Source organism: Podarcis gaigeae (genome assembly GCF_964106915.1).
Source record: "Podarcis gaigeae genome assembly, chromosome: 4".
NCBI classification, from domain to species: Eukaryota; Metazoa; Chordata; class Lepidosauria; order Squamata; family Lacertidae; genus Podarcis; species Podarcis gaigeae.
The window spans coordinates 90850328-90872454 of NC_139677.1; the positions used below are offsets into that span (position 1 = coordinate 90850328).

At 43.7% G+C, this 22127-nt stretch overlaps 1 protein-coding gene across 4 annotated transcripts in view; it reads right to left on the reverse strand.

Moving 5' to 3' along the window:
* HEPHL1 (hephaestin like 1) overlaps positions 1-22127 on the reverse strand; it is a 56158-nt gene that overhangs the window by 10473 nt on the left and 23558 nt on the right. For 2 of the 4 annotated variants that reach the window (XM_083736167.1, XM_083736164.1), the window contains 8 exons: positions 21296-21507; positions 12007-12157; positions 8787-8999; positions 6813-7026; positions 5773-5912; positions 3095-3229; positions 2010-2116; positions 1062-1284 (listed from right to left, as the gene is read on the reverse strand). In XM_083736167.1, the coding sequence (XP_083592293.1) occupies positions 1062-1284; positions 2010-2116; positions 3095-3229; positions 5773-5912; positions 6813-7026; positions 8787-8999; positions 12007-12157; positions 21296-21507 (1395 nt within the window). Of the gene's footprint in view, positions 1-319; positions 501-1054; positions 1285-2009; positions 2117-3094; positions 3230-5772; positions 5913-6812; positions 7027-8786; positions 9000-12006; positions 12158-21295; positions 21508-22127 lie in introns of those variants that run through there. The other 2 variants (XM_083736166.1, XM_083736165.1) reach the window with 2 other exon arrangements.

Here is a 22127-nt window from a genome sequence, read left to right on the forward strand (position 1 = left end):
GGCAGCGGTGATTGGGCGGGTGATTGGTGGCTGTGGCAAGGCCTACTGGCGATTGGCTGTGGCTGCCGCAATTGGGCAGGTGATTGGTGGCTGTGGCAAGTGGGCAGGTGGGCTGTTGGGGGTGGCGAGCGGGCAGACAATTGGTGGCTGTGGCAAGGTGTGCAATGAGCAGTGGCTATGGCAAGCAATCGGCAGTGGCGGGCAGGCGGGTGAGCCATTGGCGGAAGTGACCTCCCCCCCCAAAAAAAGCTAAACTACTTTATTAATTTTGGGTTAAAAAAAATAGGGGTCGTCTTATACACTGAAAAATACGGTACATTATTCAAAAATTCTGCTCTTGCTAGAATGATTGGCTTGGATCCAGAGAATCCCTTCCCTTTGTGGATTTCTTCTGGTCTCCTCCCTCCTACTGGTAACTTTCTGAACCACATGCTTTGCCATTCCAGAGGATTTCCAAACCCTCCAGATCAGCTTTCGCTAGAGCAGGAAGCAGGCAACAACTGTTGAAGAAGTATTTCTTTAGATCAGGCATGTCCAACTTTCAAGAGACTGTGATCTGCCCCCACTATAAAAAAAAACCTGGCAGTGTTCTACCCATTGGATTGACCAAAATTGTTGAGCTTTTTTTTTTGGAAGCCAAAGTTGTTGATCAACCAGTAGATCATGATCAACCAGTTGACACCCCTGCTTTAGATTAAAGCTTTTTATTTCCAAGCATTTCTTTGTATTAAGGTTTTCATTTCTAAGCCCTGCAAGGAAAACCCCCTCTCTTATTTACCTGTTCACCAGCAGGTCCTTGTCTGAATGTTTTTCCCGCTTGAAAAGCTTGTCACACAGAAAGCAAGTACCTCGGGAGGTGTCCTTGACACAATGCTTTCTTAAGTGCAGGGAGCATTTGTGTTGCCTATCCTCTAGTCCCATCAGTCCTAACAGAACTATAACGGAGAAGCGCTTTGAATGTCTGCATTTATTCCCGCTTAGTGCATGTCGCATTGTGCAACTGTTCAGTAGCAAACCTGAATGTTTCACGAAGTATAATAATCCTACGCTCAACAGCATACCATGCATATTGTTCCCTTCCACAAAGTCATCGGTGCGGTTGAACGCCTTCGGATCCTCCTGTAGATATTTCTCAATGTTGTCATTCAAATACCAGGACCTGTTTTCATCAAAGACCAGGAACAGAAGGGCAAATTCTCGGTCAATGTCTGTTCTTAAACCTTTTTCATTTAAGACTCCTTTTCTGCAAATTATAAGCGGCCCGATCAAGCCACTGTACATATCCTGGAATTAAAGAGAAATGGAAAACAGGGAATAATATTGTGTTAAAAACACTGTACAGTGGTACCTCGGATTACATACGCTTCAGGTTACATACGCTTCAGGTTACAGACTCTGTTAACCCAGAAATAGTACCTTGGGTTAAGAACTTTGCTTCAGGATGAGAACAGAAATCGTGCTCCAGCGGTGTGGTGGCAGCGGGAGGCCCCATTAGCTAAAGTGGTGCTTCAGGTAAAGTATGGAACTCCAGAACGAATTAAGTACTTAACCCAAGGTACCACTGTATTGTGTTTTTAATATTTGATTGGGAGCTGCCCAGAGTGGCTGGGAAAACCCAGCCAGATGGGCGGGGTATAAACAATAAACAATAAATTATGATCATTATCATCATCATCATTAATTTATAGATGCATGCAGTTATTTTGTTCAAAAACCAACTTTTTAAATGAAAGGCCCCTAAAGCAACTGTGGTAACAAAGAGCCATGCCAGAATACCAACTATAATAATGTAGCAAAGTGTTAGAACAGCGGTCCATGGGGAGATTGGGGGAGATCAGGATCCAGGTTTGAATCCTGTTCCCCATCCCTGATTTACATTTGGCTTTGTACAGATGGAGCTTGATAATATAGTATTCATTTAACATTTTAGGCAAATAAATATTTTCCAAGGGTGCTCCCATAAAAGACACACAGGGCATGGGGCAGGGGCACACCTTCATTACATTTACCTTTACAAAATGCACTGTTGAGTAGTAAACCCAAGTGATACAGTTGGGATCAGAGACTCCAGGTCCTGACCTTTCTGGGATGTTCCATCGGTAAGTGTTTATTTCTCCTGTCCACATATATAAAAAGGAATAAAGAACAGTTTGTCAAAATCCAAATATCTCATGAAACTCAGTACTTTGGTTTAAAACCAAAACATTAAAAACAGTAGCTTTTAAAAATAATAATATTTATTCATTTTCATAACTAAACATTATAAATTTAAAACAGTAAATATAAACCACACACACACAAAAAAACATTTTCACATCATATTAAATCCACATTTTGGGATTACTCAGATACCCGACTTTCCTCAATTCCCACCCCTGGTTCTTTTGTATCATCTTATATTATACATGTCTGTAATTTCCTTATTCTTAATTATTTCCAAATTTAACATTATTCTTAATATTACAAGTGTTTTTTTTAAAAAAACCTGCTATTGCATAAACTTTCTTACAATGCTTTTGTAAATATGCAATAAACATTTTCCATTCTTTTTTATATTTGTTGTCTTTTTGATTTCTTAATCTTCCAGTTAATTTAGCCATTTCAGCATATTCCATTAATTTAAGTTGCCAGTCTTCCTTAGTAGGGACTTACGGTTCTCAAGCTGGTATGGTACAAAACTCAAAAGGTGTTAACACCACCCCCTACCAAAATTAAGGATTTCCAGTCCTTAATGAAAACATCATTTTTTAAAAAAATGAAATATTTATTTCCCACCTTTCTGCTACTTAAGGCAGCTTACAACGAACAATTTAGACTCACAATAAAATTAAACACACTAAAACACCATAGCAGCAATGTGATGGTGTTGGGCAATGCAAGCAATCCCTGGCCAAAATCTGTTGATTGTACTAATTATACAACCATCTTAACTTGATATTTTTTAAAAATGTGGCCACACCTATAGGTCTGCCAACATCAAGACATCTCCATATGTCCCTACTGCGATTAATTCTAGTTTAGTGTGCATTAAAATACCAAACGGAACACATTGTTAACAGAACCTAAAGACTTGGAAACATGCAGTGTAATTCACCTGGCATCGTGGTGCGTGCTTTATTCCCAGCCGCTGTTGCTTCCACGCCATGTGCCGATACTGAATATGGACGACTAGCTTTGTTCTTAAACACAATTAGTATTGAGTCACCAACTTCTGCATGGATCAAGGGCCCTATGGTGGTGGTGGTTGTTTGAAAAAGTCAAAAAGTAACAGAGAGGCATGATGCAAAGTTAAAAGATAAGAAATGAAAACACACACACACAAAAACACACACACAAAATGCTGAGCACCATAATCTTCCATATCAGGGTTTCCCAGACTTGGCCCTGCAGCTGTTTTTGGACTGGTCCTGCCTGCGAGCTGGGGGATGATGGGAGTTGTAGTCCAAACACAGCTGGAGACCCAAGTTTGGGAAATCCTGTTCCATGTTATTGTTGGGCGTTCACCGCTCAGTGGAAATGTACTTGTTTTTTCTCTCTAGCTTTCGATTACGGTTAGACTATTTTTGAATCTGTCTTGCTTTATAGCACTGATTTTGCGGTTTTATTATTAATGTTATCGGCACTGTTGCTGGTTCTTATTTTGTTTTATTTTCTTATTTTATTTTCATTCTGCTATTTGTAATTATATGGTTTGTTTATGTTTTATGTAAATACTTTGAGGTCATCTGTGATGAAAAGCAGTTTATAAGAACATTAAAACACCTTCTCATTCTAACGCTAGACAAGACTGGAAATGGATAATAACCAGGCCTGTTACTTGATTGGAGAGAAAAAAAGATTGAGTAGCAATGCAACTGTAGGCTTGCCAACTTGGAAGTAAATCCCACTGTGTTCAGTGCCATATAGTTTTCAACAAAGAATGTGCTAGAAGGTTGTTCATATTTTCTCTAAAGGTAAAGGTAAAGGTACCCCTGCCCGTACGGGTCAGTCTTGCCAGACTCTGGGGTTGTGCGCCCATCTCACTCTAGAGGCCAGGAGCCAGCGCTGTCCGGAGACACTTCCGGGTCACGTGGCCAGCGTGACATCGCTGCTCTGGCGAGCCAGAGCCGCACACGGAAACGCCGTTTACCTTCCCGCTGGTAAGCGGTCCCTATTTATCTACTTGCACCCGGAGGTGCTTTCGAACTGCTAGGTTGGCAGGTGCTGGGACCGAGCAGCGGGAGCGCACCCCGCCACAGGGATTCGAACCGCCGACCTTTCGATCGGCAAGTCCTAGGCGCTGAGGCTTTAACCCACAGCGCCACCTGCGTCCCAGATCATATTTTCTCTAGCAGCCATTAAAGGAACCTGTGGCCCTCCAGATGCTGTTGAACTTCCAGCTCCCCCTAGTCCCAGGCAGTATGGCCAAATGGAGATAGGAAGGATGGTGGCCTGTCCCATTTTGCCACCTGAGGTAAAGCAGGAAGTTGTCGTCCCCCACCCACTGCCACTACAGCCTTGCTTGATGGAGTTGTGGGGCAGCAGCAGCTTCTGGTGAAAACTCGCATGAGTTCCATGAGGTCTCGCAAGATCTCCCTGGAAGCCACCACTCCTGCTTCTCCTCACTTCTCCTGTGGCAACAGCAGCGGCAGGTGCGGTACCCATGGGGGCAGGGCTGTCTTAAGCATATGCGGCGCCAGGATGCAAAGATCCGCCTGGCACCCTCCCGGTTGCCCAGTCCCAGGCACGCAGGACGGCAGAGCCAGCTGGCCACCTCAGCGTCTTGCTGGCTTGGTCACCCCCAAACGCAGAGCCGCCCGAAGCAGAAGAGCCCGCCGCAGTGCTCCACCCAATGGGCGGGCTCAACTCTTAGGCCCCGGACTCTCGGCCTGGTGCCTCTGAGAGCCTGGCACCCGGGTGCCCCACGCCCCTAACGCATATGGGTAAGATGGCCCTGCATGGGGGCGCTGCCCCATGGGCTTCTGCCGCCCGAGACAGCTGCCTCAGTTTGCCTCATGGTTGGGCCGGCCCTGTAATCAACACCAGAACATAGCTGTCAATGTTTCTCCTTTTTAAAGGGAAACTCCCTTATTCCGAATAGGATTCCTTGCAAGAAAAGGGAAAAGTTGACAGCTATGGACCAGAAGGGTCACAAGTTTCCCATCCTTGCTTTAAACGAAGGCTGCACAAAGCATCTTATTTACTCTGCTGCTGAAGTGAAGTCATTCAACTTATTACTAATGAAATATTTTAAAATAAATCATTGAACTTAAAAGAAGAAGAAACCTGCACACACATTTCTTCCAACCTTAACTCGGACCAATAATTGAGACAGTTCATAGATAGATAGATAGATTCTTTATTGTCATTACACAAGTGCAACATTGCACAAGTGCAACGAAATTGGATGCCATCCCTTAAAAACAACAAAAGCAACACAACAACAACAACCAAACAAACCACATTCCAGCCACACCCACACCCACACCCATCAAACTCCCAGGTCACACTATCGAGTTACTGCATTTAAGAAGGCCACAGCCTTCACGGGAACTCTAATGATGTAGCTCCATCTCCTGGTGAGAAGTTTGATTAGCCTCTCTTTGACTGCGGTTAAAAAAAAAAAACTCTTGCAGAGTGGATGCATTCAGATGGCAGCTTTGAAAGGGACTAGCTTTCCTCCCATGCTGCTTCCTTGCCTTTTCCTCACAAGCTGAACCAAACACCAATGCTTAATATTTGCAAGGTGCTTTCAAGAGTTTCAAATGAATTATGTAGCCCCAAATTTCTCACCTAGAATTTGCAGGTGTCGCTCCTTTGCGCCCCTCTTTTTGTGCTCCACGAAATCTCCACTTTTGTATTCTCTATAAACCGCCTTCTTGTACTTCGAACCAATGAGGCCTTCACCTTGGCTCACAAAGACATGTCCGTAACTTGAAAACATTTTACAAGGCGAGAAAACAGTTTAAAAGACCCCCAAAATATTTACCATTCTTAAGCAGAATAATAAAGAGTGAGGCAATGATAGAAAGAGGATGACACTTGAAGAGGCAAACTGTGTTCTGCATATCTGGACAGTGAAATTTGTAGGCCTTGTTTACCTCAGGATGTGAGAGGGCCGAAACGGAAATAGCTGAAGCGATGCACAGTGCAATCCTATGCACATTTACCTCAGCTGCAAGTCCCATTGTGTTCAATAGGGTTTACTGCAAGATAAAGGTACCTTGGGTTGCAATTCTCTGCAAAACCTACTTGGAATTAAGCTCCATTGAATAGCAGAGCATACTTCTAAGTAAATATACATAAGCTCAGGCTGCAAGTGCCTAATTTCTAAAGACAAAAGGCTCAAATCTGCCAGGAAGCCATGACCTGTGACCCCGAAACAAAGGACGATGCTGTGAATTTTGGTTCTCTCGGGTTATCTTTTTTCCACATTTTAATCCACCTCCACCTTTCAACATCTGTTTGCTATTTTCTTTTTATTTTAGAAAAATAAATCCTTATGAATACTTGTTATGAATATTTTAGTGTGAGTTTATTTTAATAAATATGCAGTTTTGACCAATATGCACATTTCTGCAAGCAATTTACCCCAGTGCAACACATTTCTGCATGCTATCTTCACTAACATATGCATTTTTCTGTGCTTTCCCTTAACATAATGCATTTATATATATATTTTCAAAACACATTGTTGAGTTGAAGAACTGTATCATGAAATTCAGAGGACTGTGAAACTCAAAGGACAGCTGGGCTTTGGTTCACAAATTAGATCCAGAAGTGAGAATTTGGCAGTTTATCCTATCAAAATCAAATTTGTCCCTTATCTGTACCTTTCCTCTTTGCTTGTTGCCTCCGCCTTCTGCTCTGCTCTGTTCTTATCGGGGGCATAGTCCCACTCCATTTCTTCGGCAGCAATATAATATGTTCTCATGGTTCCATAGTGCCTCCCAGTGTGAGGTGTTTTGCCACAGGGCTTAACTTCATAAAGCTCCTTCATCCCTCCTGTAAAGTGATCGAACGTCCTGCAAACCAACTGGAAAGTCCCTGAAAGGAAATTGTGACATTTATCACCATGCTAGCTGCTCGAGGAGATGATTGTTGGTGTTATTGCACTTCAAATCACTGTACCCAAAGCAGAAATACAGCACCCCTCTGCCTGCCGGCTACAATCTAAAGCGAAGAGACAATATATATTAGTGTGGGGAATGAAATAAAAGTGAAGGCTGTTCAGCTGGAGGGGAAGCCAAGGTGAACAGAGAACATCAGCTGTCAGGAGGCATGTGACTGTAGAAAGCTAGAAAAGCAAAGGGGTGCAGGTGGGGAATAGAGAAGGCAATCAAAGATTTGACAAGAAGATTTGAACCAGCAGAGTGAAGGATCAAGGGAGGAGTATGTAGGGGAAGATTGGATTATTTGACACAGAATCACAGAACTGTAAAGCTGGACGGGACCCGAGGGTCATCTATCCCAACCCCAACCCCCCGCAATGCAGGAATATGCAGGTGGATCAAACCTGTGACCATGACGTTATCAGCACCATGCTCTAGCAGATTGAGCTAATTGGTGGTACATTTACATTTTAAATGTTTTACTCCCGTTGCGAATTGCCCACGGAATGTGACCAAAGGAGGGTATAAAAATGCTTTACGCACATATATACATATGGATGGGGACACAGATGGCGCTGTGGTCTAAACCACTGAGCCTCCTGGGCTTGCAGATCGGAAGGTCAGCAGTTTGAATCCGCTCGATGGGTGTGAGCTCCTGTTGCTCTGTTCCAGCTTCTGCCAACCTAGCAGTTTGAAAGCACGCCAGTGCGAGTAGATAAACAGGTAAACGGCATTTCCGTGTGCTCTGGCACTCATCACGGTCTTCCATGCACCAATAGCTGGCCACATGACCCAGAAAGCTGTCTGTGGACAAATGCCAGTTCCCTCGGCCTGAAAAGCAAGATGAATGCCGCAACCCCATAGTCGCCTTTGACTGGACTTAACCGTCCAGGGTTTCTTTACCTTTTTACCTCTCCCTATACATATGGATGGAACATGGGTGGCACTGTGGGTTAAACCACAGAGCCTAGGACTTGCTGATCAGAAGGTCGGCGGTTTGGTTCAAATCCCCGTGATGGGATGAGCTCCCATTGCTCGGTCCCTGCGCCTGCCAACCTAGCAGTTCAAAAGCACGTCAAAGTACAAGTAGATAAATAGGTACCGCTCCAGCGGGAAGGTAAATGGCATTTCTGTGTGCTGCTCTGGTTCGCCAGAAGCGGCTTAGTCATGCTGGCCACAAGACCCGGAAGCTATATGCCGGCTCCCTCGGCCAATAAAGCGAGATGAGCGCCACAACCCCAGAGTCGGTCACGACTGGACCTAATGGTCAGGGGTCCCTTTACCGTTATACATATGGATACAGAAGGAAGATGTTGCTGCAGATTCTGCAGCGGTCTCTTTCAGCTGTGTTTTGCCCTTGCATAACTTGATGGATGGAGATGCACACATGAAGAAGGCACTCCCTTACAGCATAACACTGACAATAGTATTATTGCAATGTTGATTATAACATAGGAATGTCTTGCATTGCATCAGTGCTGTGTCTTTTGGCTCAAGCAGTTTATAAATCAGTTGATACACTGATACTTCAAAGTAGAGGCCCAATGAGCGTATGGATGCTACAGCAACATTTACAGTGTTCTAAACATTCATAACCCAGTGAGCATCACAATGATTTGATTTATCAACACACATGGTGACAGCTTTGTAGTCGCATGGAGAAGGGATGCTCAGGTCCCACTCCCAAAAACCTACCTACTTGGTCTGGCTGCATCAGGGCTGTTGCCGACGTGTGAGGGAACAAGGCAAGCGTATCCCTGGTTGTGCCACCCAAGTGAATGGTGTTCCCTTGGAAATGAACACCATGCATGTCTGTTTCCGTGCCTAGTCCAATACTATACCAAGAAACCTTGTCATCCTTGCACATGGTGAGTCCGGGCAGGTTCCCAAACAGATAGCCGTTGACAGCTGAAAGTAGAAAAAACACTCAGCATCTCAGAATACTGTCCTTTTGCAAACCCACAACTGAATTTGCTCATATTCACCTGCTTGTTACCCTTGCCTCTCTGCTCCTCTGTTCTCAACTACTGGCAAATTTTAGGGCTCAACTACACATTATACTGGGACATGGGTGGAGCTGTGGGTTAAACCACAGAGCCTAGGACCTGCCGATCAGAAGGTCGGCAGTTCGAATCCCCCCGACGGGGTGAGCTCCCATTGCTTGGTCCTAGCTCCTGCCAACCTAGCAGTTCGAAAGCACGTCAAAGTGCAAGTAGATAAATAGGTACCGCTCCGGCGGGAAGGTAAACGGCGTTTCCGTGCGCTGCTCTAGTTCGCCAGAAGTGGTTTAGTCATGCTGGCCACATGACCCGTAAGCTGTACGCCGGCTCCCTCGGCCAATAAAGCGAGATGCGCGCCGCAACCCCAGAGTCGTCCACGACTGGACCTAAGTCGTGGACCTAAGTTCAGGGGTCCTTTTACCTTTACCTTACACATTATACACAGATGTGCAAGAAATGTGCCCTGCCTACCTGTCAAATTTGGCTCACCAGGGAAAAGGGAGATTAAGATCTGTTCCAGTGGCCAGAAAGGCTTCCCCTGCCTTAAGGAATAGTTGACCCTGCTGACAAGGGATGAACACTCGCCTCTGCCAGAACTGATCATATCTTGGGAGGTTCTGTGAGGAGAGAAGTGATTGGGCTCTAGGTTTTGGTTCCCTCGGTGGGGCTACTGGGTGGATTCAATCCACCTATGACTGACATCAAAGATAAAGCTGTCATTTTCAAGATGACACCACATCCTCTGGGCACAATAAACATGCGTTCACTTACATGTGTAAGTAACTCTGGGTGCATCATTAGGGTAATGCCTGATCATTTATGTGCCATTTCGGTTCACAGGAATGCTCACAAACTCAATGTATAATGAACTCATTCAGTTTAGTTCATGTCCTGTGAACATGGCACCTATCTGCCGGAGGCAAAGAAGCTGTCTAGAGAACTTCATTAATGCTTGCGTGCTTTATTATTAAGAGGACCAAGTCATCTCTGAACTTGTCCTCCAAATAATTCAGATCTTGCAGATAGGATAGTAATAGGTAGCAGCAGCTTGAGTCTTCATCCAGACTGCGATGTAGCATTTAACACAACCCTACAATTAAGTTCGCAGAAGATAATGGTTTACATTTCTTCCTGGCTTGCCTGTCCTCACATGCAGGTCAGTCCTTTGCGGCCTCCTTGAAAAAAATACCAAACTTTTGCAAGTTTCCCTAGAAGTGCCTTTTGCTGGTCCTAGGCAAGTAAGCCTGATTTAACACTTCTTTGACTGCAAGCTGTGCCTAAGTTCATATGTTCATGGAGTTTTCTTGGCAGGCGTACTGGAGTGGCTTGCCGATTCCTGCTCCAGGTGGATCACGTTTAGTCAAAACTCTCCACTATGACCTGTCCATCTTGGGCGGCCCTGCACGGCATAGTTCATAGCTTCTCTGAGTTATTCAAGCCCCTTCACCACGACAAGGCAATGATCCACAACAAGGCTGTATATTGTCTTTCTGCTTATTTAACTTATATGCAGAATTCATCATGCGAAAAGCTGGACTGGATGAATCCCAAGCCGGAATTAAGATTGCCAGAAGAAATATCAACAACCACAGATATGCAGATGGCACAACTTTGATGGTAGAGAACCTCTTAAAAGTGGAGAGCGCAAAATATGGTCTGAAGCTTAACATCAAAAAAACGAAGACCGTGGCCACTGGTCCCATCACCTCCTGGCAAACAGAAGGGGAAGAAATGGAGGCAGTGAGAGATTTTACTTTCTTGGCCTCCATGATCACTGCAGATGGTGACAGCAGTCACGGAATTAAAAGACCCCTGCTTCTTGGGAGAAAAGCAATAACAAACCTAGACAGCATCTTAAAAAGTAGAGACATCACCTTGCCAACAAAGGTCCGTATAGTTAAAGCTATGGTTTTCCCAGTAGTGATGTATGGAAATGAGAGCTGGACCATAAAGAAGGCTGACCGCTGAAGAATTTATGCTTTTGAATTATGGTGCTGGAGGAGACTCTTGAGAGTCCCATGGACTGCAAGAAGATCAAACCTATCCATTCTGAAGGAAATCAACCTTGAGTGCTCACTGGAAGGACAGATCGTGAAGCTGAGGCTCCAATACTTTGGCCACCTCATGAGAAGAGAAGACTCCCTGGAAAAGACCCTGACGTTGGGAAAGATGGAGGGCACAAGGAGAAGGGGACGACAGAGGACAAGGTGGTTGGACAGTGTTCTCGAAGCTACCAGCATGAGTTTGACCAAACTGCAGGAGGCAGTGGAAGACAGGAGTGCCTGGCGTGCTCTGGTCCATGGGGTCACGAAGAGTCGGACACGACTAAACAACAACAACAACAACAACAACAAAGTTTGTATGCATTTCATAAAGATGCAATACGTCTGAAGAAAGTTGGCAGTCAGACACTGCAGCTCATTCTGCAAATTTCAGCAACAGACATGGTACCTCAATGGCACCGCCATGGTCAGTATTTTGTGGGAGGGGTTCAAGTGAATACCAGGAGAATTGATTAAAGTGCTCTGTCACCCTAATGCAACAAATCCACTTAAAAAAGAAACTGACTCCAATTAGAAAAGTCATGGGGAAGTGCGTTGGAATGAACAAATAGTGTGGAATGAAGAAATAACTTATGAAAAGGCATATAAACAAAAGCAAATCAGGCTGGATGCTCATTGTCATTTAATCTCCCACAAAAAAAAAATCATAATGAATGCTCAATAAAGGCCAGACATAGTCTAAGTACTGTGTAAGCTTTGTGCAAGCAAATCAAGACAGAAGCTCAATAAACAGGTTGTTTGGAGAAGCCCTATGCTCTTCCCCTAGGACCTAATTCTGCCCTCATTTCTCTTTCATAATGGATACCTCTGCTACAAACCAATACCCAATGGTGATTTTTTTTTTTACCATACCATGCATTCTGTTGGATTCCTGGAAATCCTCATCTTCCTTATTAACTTTGGATGGATCACCAGTGAAGGAATTGATGTTTGTGTCAAGATAGAAACTCAAGTTCTCATCGAATACTGTAAACAGTAGGTAGAATTCTTTGTCTATTCCTTTCTGCAGTCAAAAAACAAATACGCGTTAGGGGGGAAAAACATTTCCACTTTTTTCTTTAAGCAGGAGATCAGAATCATTACGCTAGAATCTTTCATCAATGAAATAACATTCCAGTGCTAAATTTTGAACTTTCTCTAGTATTAAATACAGAGCTATAAAATACTCTACAATAGCTTCAGGAATCTCTCCCACTCAACATTAAAGAAAGTTTGCATGGCCCTTTCAGCCTGGAATGCACTCATGATTCTAAGATCTGGATCTTTTGGTTTACAACAACAACAACAATTTAATATTTACTGTATTTTCCCATATATAAGACTAGGTTTCCCCCCGAAAATATAATGTCAAAATTTTACAGGCATCTTATACATGGATATATCTCTCTCCCCCCCCCATTTTCTTAAATCGGAGTCCCCCAAAATAGGGGATGTCTTATACATGGGGGCGTCTGAAGGCAGAAAACATCCGGGAATTTCTGCGGCGAGTTTTGCTGCTTTCTTTGGTGACTAACTGTTTTAAAAGTTAATAATAATAATAATAATAATAATAATAATAATAATAATAAATTATTATTTATACCCCACCCATCTGGCTGAGTTTCCCCAATACAGTATTAAATATTAAAAGCTTCCCTTAACAGGGCTGCCTTTCAGATGTCTTCTAAAAGTCAAATAGTTGTTTATTTCCTTGACATTTTGTGGGTGGGTGTTCTGTAGCAGGAACCCCCCCCACCCCAATCATTCTGTTTGTATAAACTTCACACTCACACACTACATACGCCACATTTCTGTTATAAATTCACAGAAAATCAACCATACATTGGATTTGCACTGTTCCATTTTTATTTTACTCCCTATGACAAGAACTAACAAAGGGGGGTGACTTAGTCAGCCATAATCCCTTCACTGTCTCAGCACATACACTGGAACCCTGCCCATGCCAACCCTGATGATCCCAGACAGAAGACAATCAAGATCACAAAGAACCTGCATATGGGAGTGGATTCAAACAAAGGACACTGATCAGATCTTCCCTCAGGGGGCAGGAAACTGCAAAATCCCCTTTGTCTCCTAGAAATTCCTGGAAGGGGAGGGGGGAAGGAGGAACCAGCCAGGTGACAAGACACTCAAGTTACCACCAACTCCTCCCTCAACCCCTCCTTTCTGTAATGTATGCCTCCCACAGCACCTCCTTTCTGTAATGTATGCCTCCCTCAACCCCTCCTTTCTGGGGGTGGGCTAGACCTAGAGGAGGGGAATTTCAAAAGTTTTGATAAGACTTTGCACGCTATTCTTCTGGGTCTTTCCTCTCTCCTGCACGTGAGGGGAATACCCTGTTGCAACAGTTCAATAAAGGCCAAGCCTACAGGCTGCTGTTTTGCTCCAAGTTATCCTGGTTGGTGTCTTTGTTTTGTCCAAGGGAGCCCTCGGATTTTTCCTGTAACAGTTTTGGCGACCGTGCTCAGGGACACTTGGTTCTCCTGCAAAGGTGAGAGGGGAGATAGAGGGGATCGGGCGCCACTGGGCAACCTTAGCCCAGGGATCCTTCTTCCTCTCCCTGCCTCCTCTTTGCGGGCGGTAATCAATCGTCACCAAAAGCCTAACCAGGGGGAGCAAAGGCGAGGTCAAGCCGGCTAAAAAGAAAAAGGATCCCGGGATCCGCGGGGGACATCTTCAAACGTGAGTATGGTTTGAAGTAAATAAATTGGGAGGGGGTGGAGAAGCAGCGTCCTCACGACAGCCAGACTTTCCTTCTTTCATTTCTGACGTTCCCTCTTGGGGTCGGCCAGGAACGTCTTACCTCTATTCTTTTCTCCCCCGATTCTCCCCTTTCGGAAAGTGGCCAGGGAGGTCGCGGAACTTTACTGTCTGACGTTCCCTCTCGGGGTCGTCCAGGAACGTCAAATCCTTTCCCTTCTCTCCCCCCAATTTCTTACGCGGGACATGACCGGGGAAATTGTGGTACTTTTACTGTTTTCCGACGTTCCCTCGCGGGGTCGTCCAGGAACGTCTTAATCTCTCTATCCCTTTTCTCCCCCGTTTTCCGTCTTGGAATTGAGTCCGGGAAAGCGTGGCTCTTTACTGTTTTCTCTGACGTCCCTCTCTCTGAGTCGGCTAGAGGCGTCCTTCAAAGCTAGCTCTCTCTCTCTCTCTCTCCTCTAATTATGCAAACAAAGCCGCCCCTGCTGCCTGGCGACCTTTGTTAGGGATGACCCGGGTACGTCAGAACGCAAGGTTGTTTGTTTCCTTTCCAAACCTTCATTTTCTCGGGCCTTAATCTGGCATTGCACTGCGCAAGCGTCCAGTAGGGGTTCCGAACTTAGTCTCAAAGGCTAGGCAGGAGGCTGTCGTGGAGGGTAGAGGGGGGAATTGGGGCCCCACACTAGGATTAGTCTTGTAAGCAGCGCTGAGGTAAAGGAATTCCGGGTAGAGAGACCCGTGGTTTGAGGTTCCGGGCAGAGAGACCCGTGGTTTTGTTTCAGGTTCAGGTTTGAGATTTCCAGAAATTAATTCGTGGTTTATAGATAAGTAGGAATTGTGTTAGTCAAGGGTACTTTGAGTACTGAAAGGATCCTTTTCTGTCCCCCCTTTCTTTCCCATTGTCCCTCCTCCCTTGTGTGTGTGCGTCCACTCTTTCTGTCTTTAGCGTACTTCGTTAATGAAAAGAAAAGAAAAAAGCCTAATAATAACATATGAGAGAATGGGAGCTCACTAAACACCCTAGCTGGACTCCTCCTGGCAACAAGGCTTCCATGAAGCCTTTTTGCCCCAGAGAGGATTCTAATATGCCCCTCCAGCTTGTCATCTCCAATTGGGAAAAAAATATATATATAAATAAATAAAGGGGCAAAATGGTCTTTCCAAGTACAAAGTACGAGACCATTGTAACTTTTAGTGGGTGGATTAGGCCCACCACCTGGAACCCAGGGCACAGTGGCCACCCCAGGGATCCTTCAACAAAATCAGGGTTTGAACCCTTAGGGAGAGCTGAACACATCAAATTTGTGGTGTTAAACTATAACCTAAAGCTAGAACATGAAACCGTAAATTTAATGGTGCTCAGAAGGCAGTAGATATAATAACAGCCCAGCCTGAGAGCCCACACATTAGAGATCTTAGGGATCTTAGGATATGAGTTGTATTCAAAGATTTGGAAATATTAAAAGGGTTTGTGTTTACATTGGCTCCGGCATCCACAGACTGTTCTTAAATGCACATAGTTTTAAATTGCAAGCTTGCTTCAAAAATTTTAAATCTAAGGAAGCCATGTTGGGCCTCATCAATCTTAAATAGGACAAAAAAAAAAATCATTAGAATGAAGTGTGCAAATGTTTGTTCTTTGAGAGAGGCTCCAAGGAGTCTTCCTCCAAGTAGCTTGAGTGAGGAGTATGATTTTAAGTTGATGGTAGATAATGTTATGTTGCAACGTTTGAGTTTATGAGTTTATATCCGTGTTCCAGTATTTTTTTCCAGTATTTTGAAATGTGCTGTGAAGAAACTAATGTTTCTGCTGCAAAAGCCTAGTAGAGCCAACTGCTCTCTCAAGCTAAAATGCAGTATATGTATTTCATTAAGCATCTGCCTATGAAAATGTGTTCTTTCTAAGAAAAAATTGGTATTAAAATTGGTATTAAATGTAGAGACTTCCATAGCCAGCAAAATTGTCTATCTGAGTCCAGTCCTGATATCGGTCTTCCTGGCCTCTTTTCTTAAAAAATGCCCCTTTGTTTCATTCTGTCTCTTTCAGGGGTTTTTCCCCCCTCCTCCTTCTTACTTCTGTGCCAGGTAAATTTACTCCCAAGTAAGCTTCCTGTAAAGGAAACTGCAAGGGGGGGGCATAGATTAGGCTTACTATTCCTCTGCAAGTTCAGGAAAAAATCTCACTTTTCTATTCCTTTTAAATCAAATCTATGGCTGTTTTAACTATGCTTTATAAGAGATCCTCTCCCTCTTAGGAAAAATGTTCACTTCAATCTTCCTTTAAAGATAATTTCTCTAGGAACTTGAAGGAAGCAAACTCAAACTATCTCAAGATCTGCTAAAACGGTTCTGTGTAAAGTTGGCTACTTTTCTTTTTCTCTTCCTTTTGGTAGTGCAAATCTTGCCTTGAAATCTTGCTATGAACACTGTATTTAGGGTTGGACTAGATGACCCAAGGGTCCCTTTTAGCTTTCCCAATTTGTGGCTGTGTGGAGGGCCATGTGTCTGCAAGCATGTGATGAGTTGAAATTCAGCCCAACTTTGCTCTTTGTTTTACTTTAAAAAAGGTGAGAGGTAAAATCCGTGATGTTTTGAAGCAGAACTGGTAATTTCAAGCATTTGAGTGATTACAGTGTTTATCATTTTCTCTACTATTAAAAAAAAAAATCAAACTTCAAAGTCAATTCAAAGTTTATACACATAAAATACATATAAGTCTTGACCATTTATCCTGTAAATAAAGGGCAGAAAAATTTGTCTGCAAATGGTAAGGCTGAAATGACTGAGAATGTTAAAAAAAAAAAAAATCCTATAAATTCTGACTCTCTGGCCATTTTTCCCCATATATAAGGGCGTGGCATTGTTCCACGAATGACCAGAGGGAAATCACACAAAATGATAGCCCTTTCCTGTACATAAAGGAAGCAGTCCTTTTTGCTTGGGCTACAATTGCTAACTTTATTGAATACTTTAATTGCTCAGTTTCTCTTTTTTGTTTTAAAAAAAATAAAAAATCTAACCCTATTTTTTTAAATCTACTCCTTACCCTTTATTTCCTTTATTCAAATGGTAATTTAGCCAAAGGTTTCAACATTTTCAATAGTATAAAAGGTTTGCTGAGATACGAACTACACATGCACAGAGGCTAGATCAGCAACAAAGGGGGGAGAGAGATAGAGGAAGAAGGGGGGAACTGTAGGGAGTGAGAGGAGCTTGGGCTGAAGGGGGAAATTTATTCTAATTTCCTTATGTAAAAAAAAAAACTTGGAGCCACTGAGGGAAATCACCCTTAATGTGTCCTTTGCTCCAGGGGCTTTGCAAGACAAAAGGTGTGCCAAGTTTCAAATCTTAACATGATTAACATGCCAAATTCTTTTCACAGGTAAATTTCAAAGCACTCCCCCCCCAAGGGATTTAAATCACAGACTTTGTGTGCATTTTAGGAACAGCATTTCCTGACAGGCTTCTCACATGAAATAATTTTTCCCTTTTAACAGGATATGTGAACCCCGATAACAAAGGTTTTTGTCCCTTCTTTTCTCCCACAGCAACTTTCTTTCCTGTTCTGTGAAACATGTCTGAATCCCTGCTGTATTTGTGACTTCCATCTCTTCGTGCCTTTGACGCTTTAAGTTACAAATAATCTCTTTTCATTTATTTAATCAGTTTTTCCATGATGTCTACGAAATTAAGCGAAGCACAACCTAACATTGTTTGTGGAATGGTATTTGTTTACCCTTTGCCTGATCATTTCTTATTAATTCTGTCATTTTGGCTAGTTCAAGGTACTTGCACAACTTTAAATTGCCATTCATTTTCTTGGTATTAAGTCATTTCCCAGTATTTTGCTATTAACATTCTGACTGATGTTGTCACATCAGGAAAAACTCTTTTATTTTCATTTGGGACGTTAGAATGCCAAAACAGGCTACTTCAGGTTTCTTAAAATTGTGTGTCTTAGCATTTATTTATTTTTGGTTCCTCATAGGTCATTGTATGTGTGTGTTTTATTATTATTTTAACTGTGTCTTTTAAGTCCACCCTGCCCTTACAGGATATCACTTTTACAAGTGTGTTACTACAGATCCAATGAAAACCTTCGCCACCACAACAGAAGACATCAAAGTTTTCAATGTGGCCACAGCTATCTCTTTCAAAGGATATAGACTGCCGGGGAAGTGGGGCTGACAAAGGGGGGTGGAGTTGAATTACAAGGACATTTTCTGACTTTTGAACCTCAAGATACATGCGTAAAAAATATCCCAATTGTCTCAAGATATGCAACTGATATTTAATTAGTTTGTTTTGTATTATGTGTTATTACGTAGGAATGTTGAAATGTGTCTTGACAGTGTGTTATTTCCACAAAAGGGGGGCTATTTTTTGTGTGTAATTGTTTTTATGTCTAATGTCTTATTCCTTACACCCCAGTGGAGGATTCTCATACATTTTATGCTTTTTAACAGATCAGGCTATTGTTTAGAATTAGATAAATTTATAACCACATTTTGTTGTTTCATCTGGCATTCTGCCAACTTCCCTACCCATTTTAAAATGTGCTAAAACTCATTTTACCAAGGAGAAGCTTCTAAGATACATGAAGGTGGATATGCTTTGGTTTAGCAGGAATAATCCCTTATAGAGTTAAATTGACTTATTTGGACAAGTGCCCTTTTAAGAATGGTTTTCTTTTAACAGATTGGTTTGAAAAGTTGAGAACCATGGGGCAAGATAAATTCAAATTGGACTCAGTTTGAATTGGGCAACTGTATCCAGGCTGCAAGTAGCTTTTTGGTCCTTGAAGTGCAAGTGAGCAACTTCCCATGACTGCAAGACTATATTAATAATAATAATAAAACCCCATAGGAAGCCAAGGCAAGGACATTTCCCTCAGGACGTGCCCAAACCTGTGGCAGCTGTGGTGAGTGCCAGGCAACATGGTTAATATGAAAGCCCTAAGGGGATTCACCAGGGATTGCTACTACTGTTGCACCAGGCCGGTGTGAGACCACAGAAGAGCTACCTTGACACCCGAGAACACAAAAATGGTGGGGGGCAAAGCAAACTGCATTTTTCAGTCATTAGTGGACCTTCCTGCTAAATGTAAAGCATACGCCACTATTGAGAAAATATTTATTCCAAGGTGCTAAAATACCACAAGTAACTGAGCAACAAAATTTTAATTTTATGTGATATCCTATGTCTAACTATGTGCACTGTTACACTGTTATATTTCTATACAAATATCCTTAAGAAGCATGACATCCAAGTCCCTTTCAAGTTCACATGGACACACGCATCTGGGACGGAGAATAGCAGGTTAATATTTACCACTTTAAATTGTGCGGAGAAAAGGATTGCAAAGTAACCACCTTTGCAATCTTATCTCCGAAGGGGGGAACTGTAGCAGGAACCCCCCCCACCCCAATCATTCTGTTTGTATAAACTTCACACTCACACACTACATACACCACATTTCTGTTATAAATTCACAGAAAATCAACCATACATTGGATTTGCACTGTTCCATTTTTATTTTACTCCCTATGACAAGAACTAACAAAGGGGGGTGACTTAGTCAGCCATAATCCCTTCACTGTCTCAGCACATACACTGGAGCCCTGCCCATGCCAACCCTGATGATCCCAGACAGAAGACAATCAAGATCACAAAGAACCTGCATATGGGAGTGGATTCAAACAAAGGACACTGATCAGATCTTCCCTCAGGGGGCAGGAAACTGCAAAATCCCCTTTGTCTCCTAGAAATTCCTGGAAGGGGAGGGGGGAAGGAGGAACCAGCCAGGTGACAAGACACTCAAGTTACCACCAACTCCTCCCTCAACCCCTCCTTTCTGTAATGTATGCCTCCCACAGCACCTCCTTTCTGTAATGTATGCCTCCCTCAACCCCTCCTTTCTGGGGGTGGGCTAGACCTAGAGGAGGGGAATTTCAAAAGTTTTGATAAGACTTTGCACGCTATTCTTCTGGGTCTTTCCTCTCTCCTGCACGTGAGGGGAATACCCTGTTGCAACAGTTCAATAAAGGCCAAGCCTACAGGCTGCTGTTTTGCTCCAAGTTATCCTGGTTGGTGTCTTTGTTTTGTCCAAGGGAGCCCTCGGATTTTTCCTGTAACAGTTTCACAGGGTGGGTGCAACTACCAAGAAGGCCCTCTGCCTGGTTCCCTGTAATCTCACTTCTCGAAATGAGGGAACTGCCTGAAGGCCCTCAGAGCTGGACCTCAGTGTCCAGGCTGAACAATGGGGGTGGAGATGCTTCTTCAGGTATACTGGGCCAAGGCCACTTAGGATTTTAAAGGTCAGCACCAACACTCTGCTCTTAAAGAGCAAGCTTTTCCCATCATGGATAACCTGTGCTATATATTATACAGAAAACATACTGTGCTATTTAAAAACAAAACTAGAACATGTCCCTGGACTAACTGCTGTTTCACAGATTTAACCACCTAGAAAATGATGTTCTTAAAACAGCTCCTAATTGTGCATACTGAATTAAAAGGATTAACCAAATTGAAGGAGAAAAAATCTCTTTGACAGGATTATAAAACTAGTCCAAGAGGTTTTGGTTAGAAATAAACGTGTCTACATTGATTGGTAGCATTTTCCCAAGGTTTCAAGGAGGTGTCTTTCCCAGCCTAACTGAAGATCCTAGAGATTGAAGCTTTTAGCTAGAGATTGAAGCTTTTAGCTTTGTGCACTCCCTCTAAGCTGCAGTATTTCCCCATCTGATTATGCACCTATGTGGTCATTCCACACTTAGTTTGAATCCCTTCCACCTCAAGAGTTCACATTCAACAAGTGTGAAATCTGTGTACACAAAGTCATACATTTATTGACACGTAGTTCCCGCAGGGCTGTCTAGGCTGCGAATAGCAGCCTGCCGCCCGGCGCGAGGGGCACCTGAAGCAGAGCGCCACTCGCGCCGGGCAGATATCCGCAGTGTGGGGAGCCCTGCAGGAGTTCCCCGCAGGGCTCCCCTCGCTGCGGATAGCAGCCTGCCGCCCGGCGCGCAGAGCGCCCTGAAGCAGAGCACCCCTCACGCCGGGCAAACATCTGCAGCGTGGGGAGCCCTGCATGAGTTCCCCGCAGGACTCCCCACACTGCGGATAGCAGCCTGCCGCCCGGTGGGCAGGGCGCGCTGAAGCAGAGCACCCTGCGCACCATGCAGACATCGGCCATCCCCACAAGCTTGGGGGACAGCAGGGAGGCGCAGCGCCACCATCCTGCTGTTCCTCGACCTGGTTCGGTTTCCCCGACCTGGTTTGGGAAATACTAGGTGCGTCCTATGGGACGGAGCATCCTATGGGACAAAAAATACGGTAACTTAGTTCTGATCTGGATTTGCTTAACATGCTACCCTTTGGGCTCAGCGAATGCTCTCAGCCATTCAAAAATGCATGAACCGATCGGAATTAGTACCTGTGTTCCATCTGGTTCCAAAGTATTCTTCTTGCAGATTATTAGAGGCCCCACAAGACCAGACTGGGTGTCCATGACAGGATCATTTGCTGAATAATACAGGTAGGTGAGACATGGTGGATCATCGCCCGTTGGGCCGACACTTTCAGGAACTCTCCACTTGTATTTAAAGGTCTCGCCGGGTTTAACATAAGCCCCTGGCTTCTGGTGCCCTAAAAATAAAAGGAGGTGAAAAAGCACCCTCCCAGACGAAACTTGCGGTAACACACACAGAATAATAAAAGAAGATCATTCAAGTAAATATCTTCATAGAAAGCAATGGAATTTAAATGAGTAACTGTAGTTGGATCAGACTAATTTTTCTATGTGACTCCCCTCCCCCTTTTTGGATGACAAGCTGTTATCTTTCTCTTCCTCTATTTTGACTGATAGATTGTTTAGGCTGTTCTTCACGCAGCTGTGTTACCTAAGAAATTTGTACACTGCTTTAGGCATGCTTTTTTCCATGAAAAAGCAGTGTAAAAATGTGTAAATAAATATTGTTTCATGCCACTCTAATCTCCAAGCAGTGAGGGACTCTAGGGGTTCCTGCTCTCACCTGGTTTCCTTGGAATGAAGGTGGATGGAGACTGCGGTGTCTTTGAGATATAATATTTTATGTTAAGATATGCACAGCCTGAGCAAAGGATGGGGGAGGCTCACAGCATGGACACCCCCAAAGGATTTTGCTCCTCCATTAGTCACAGATTGGGACCCAGTACCCTTCCCTCTCTGCAGCTTTCAGCCTCCAGTCCTTTTCTGCTCAGCTGTCACACACCACTCTGGCAACTGT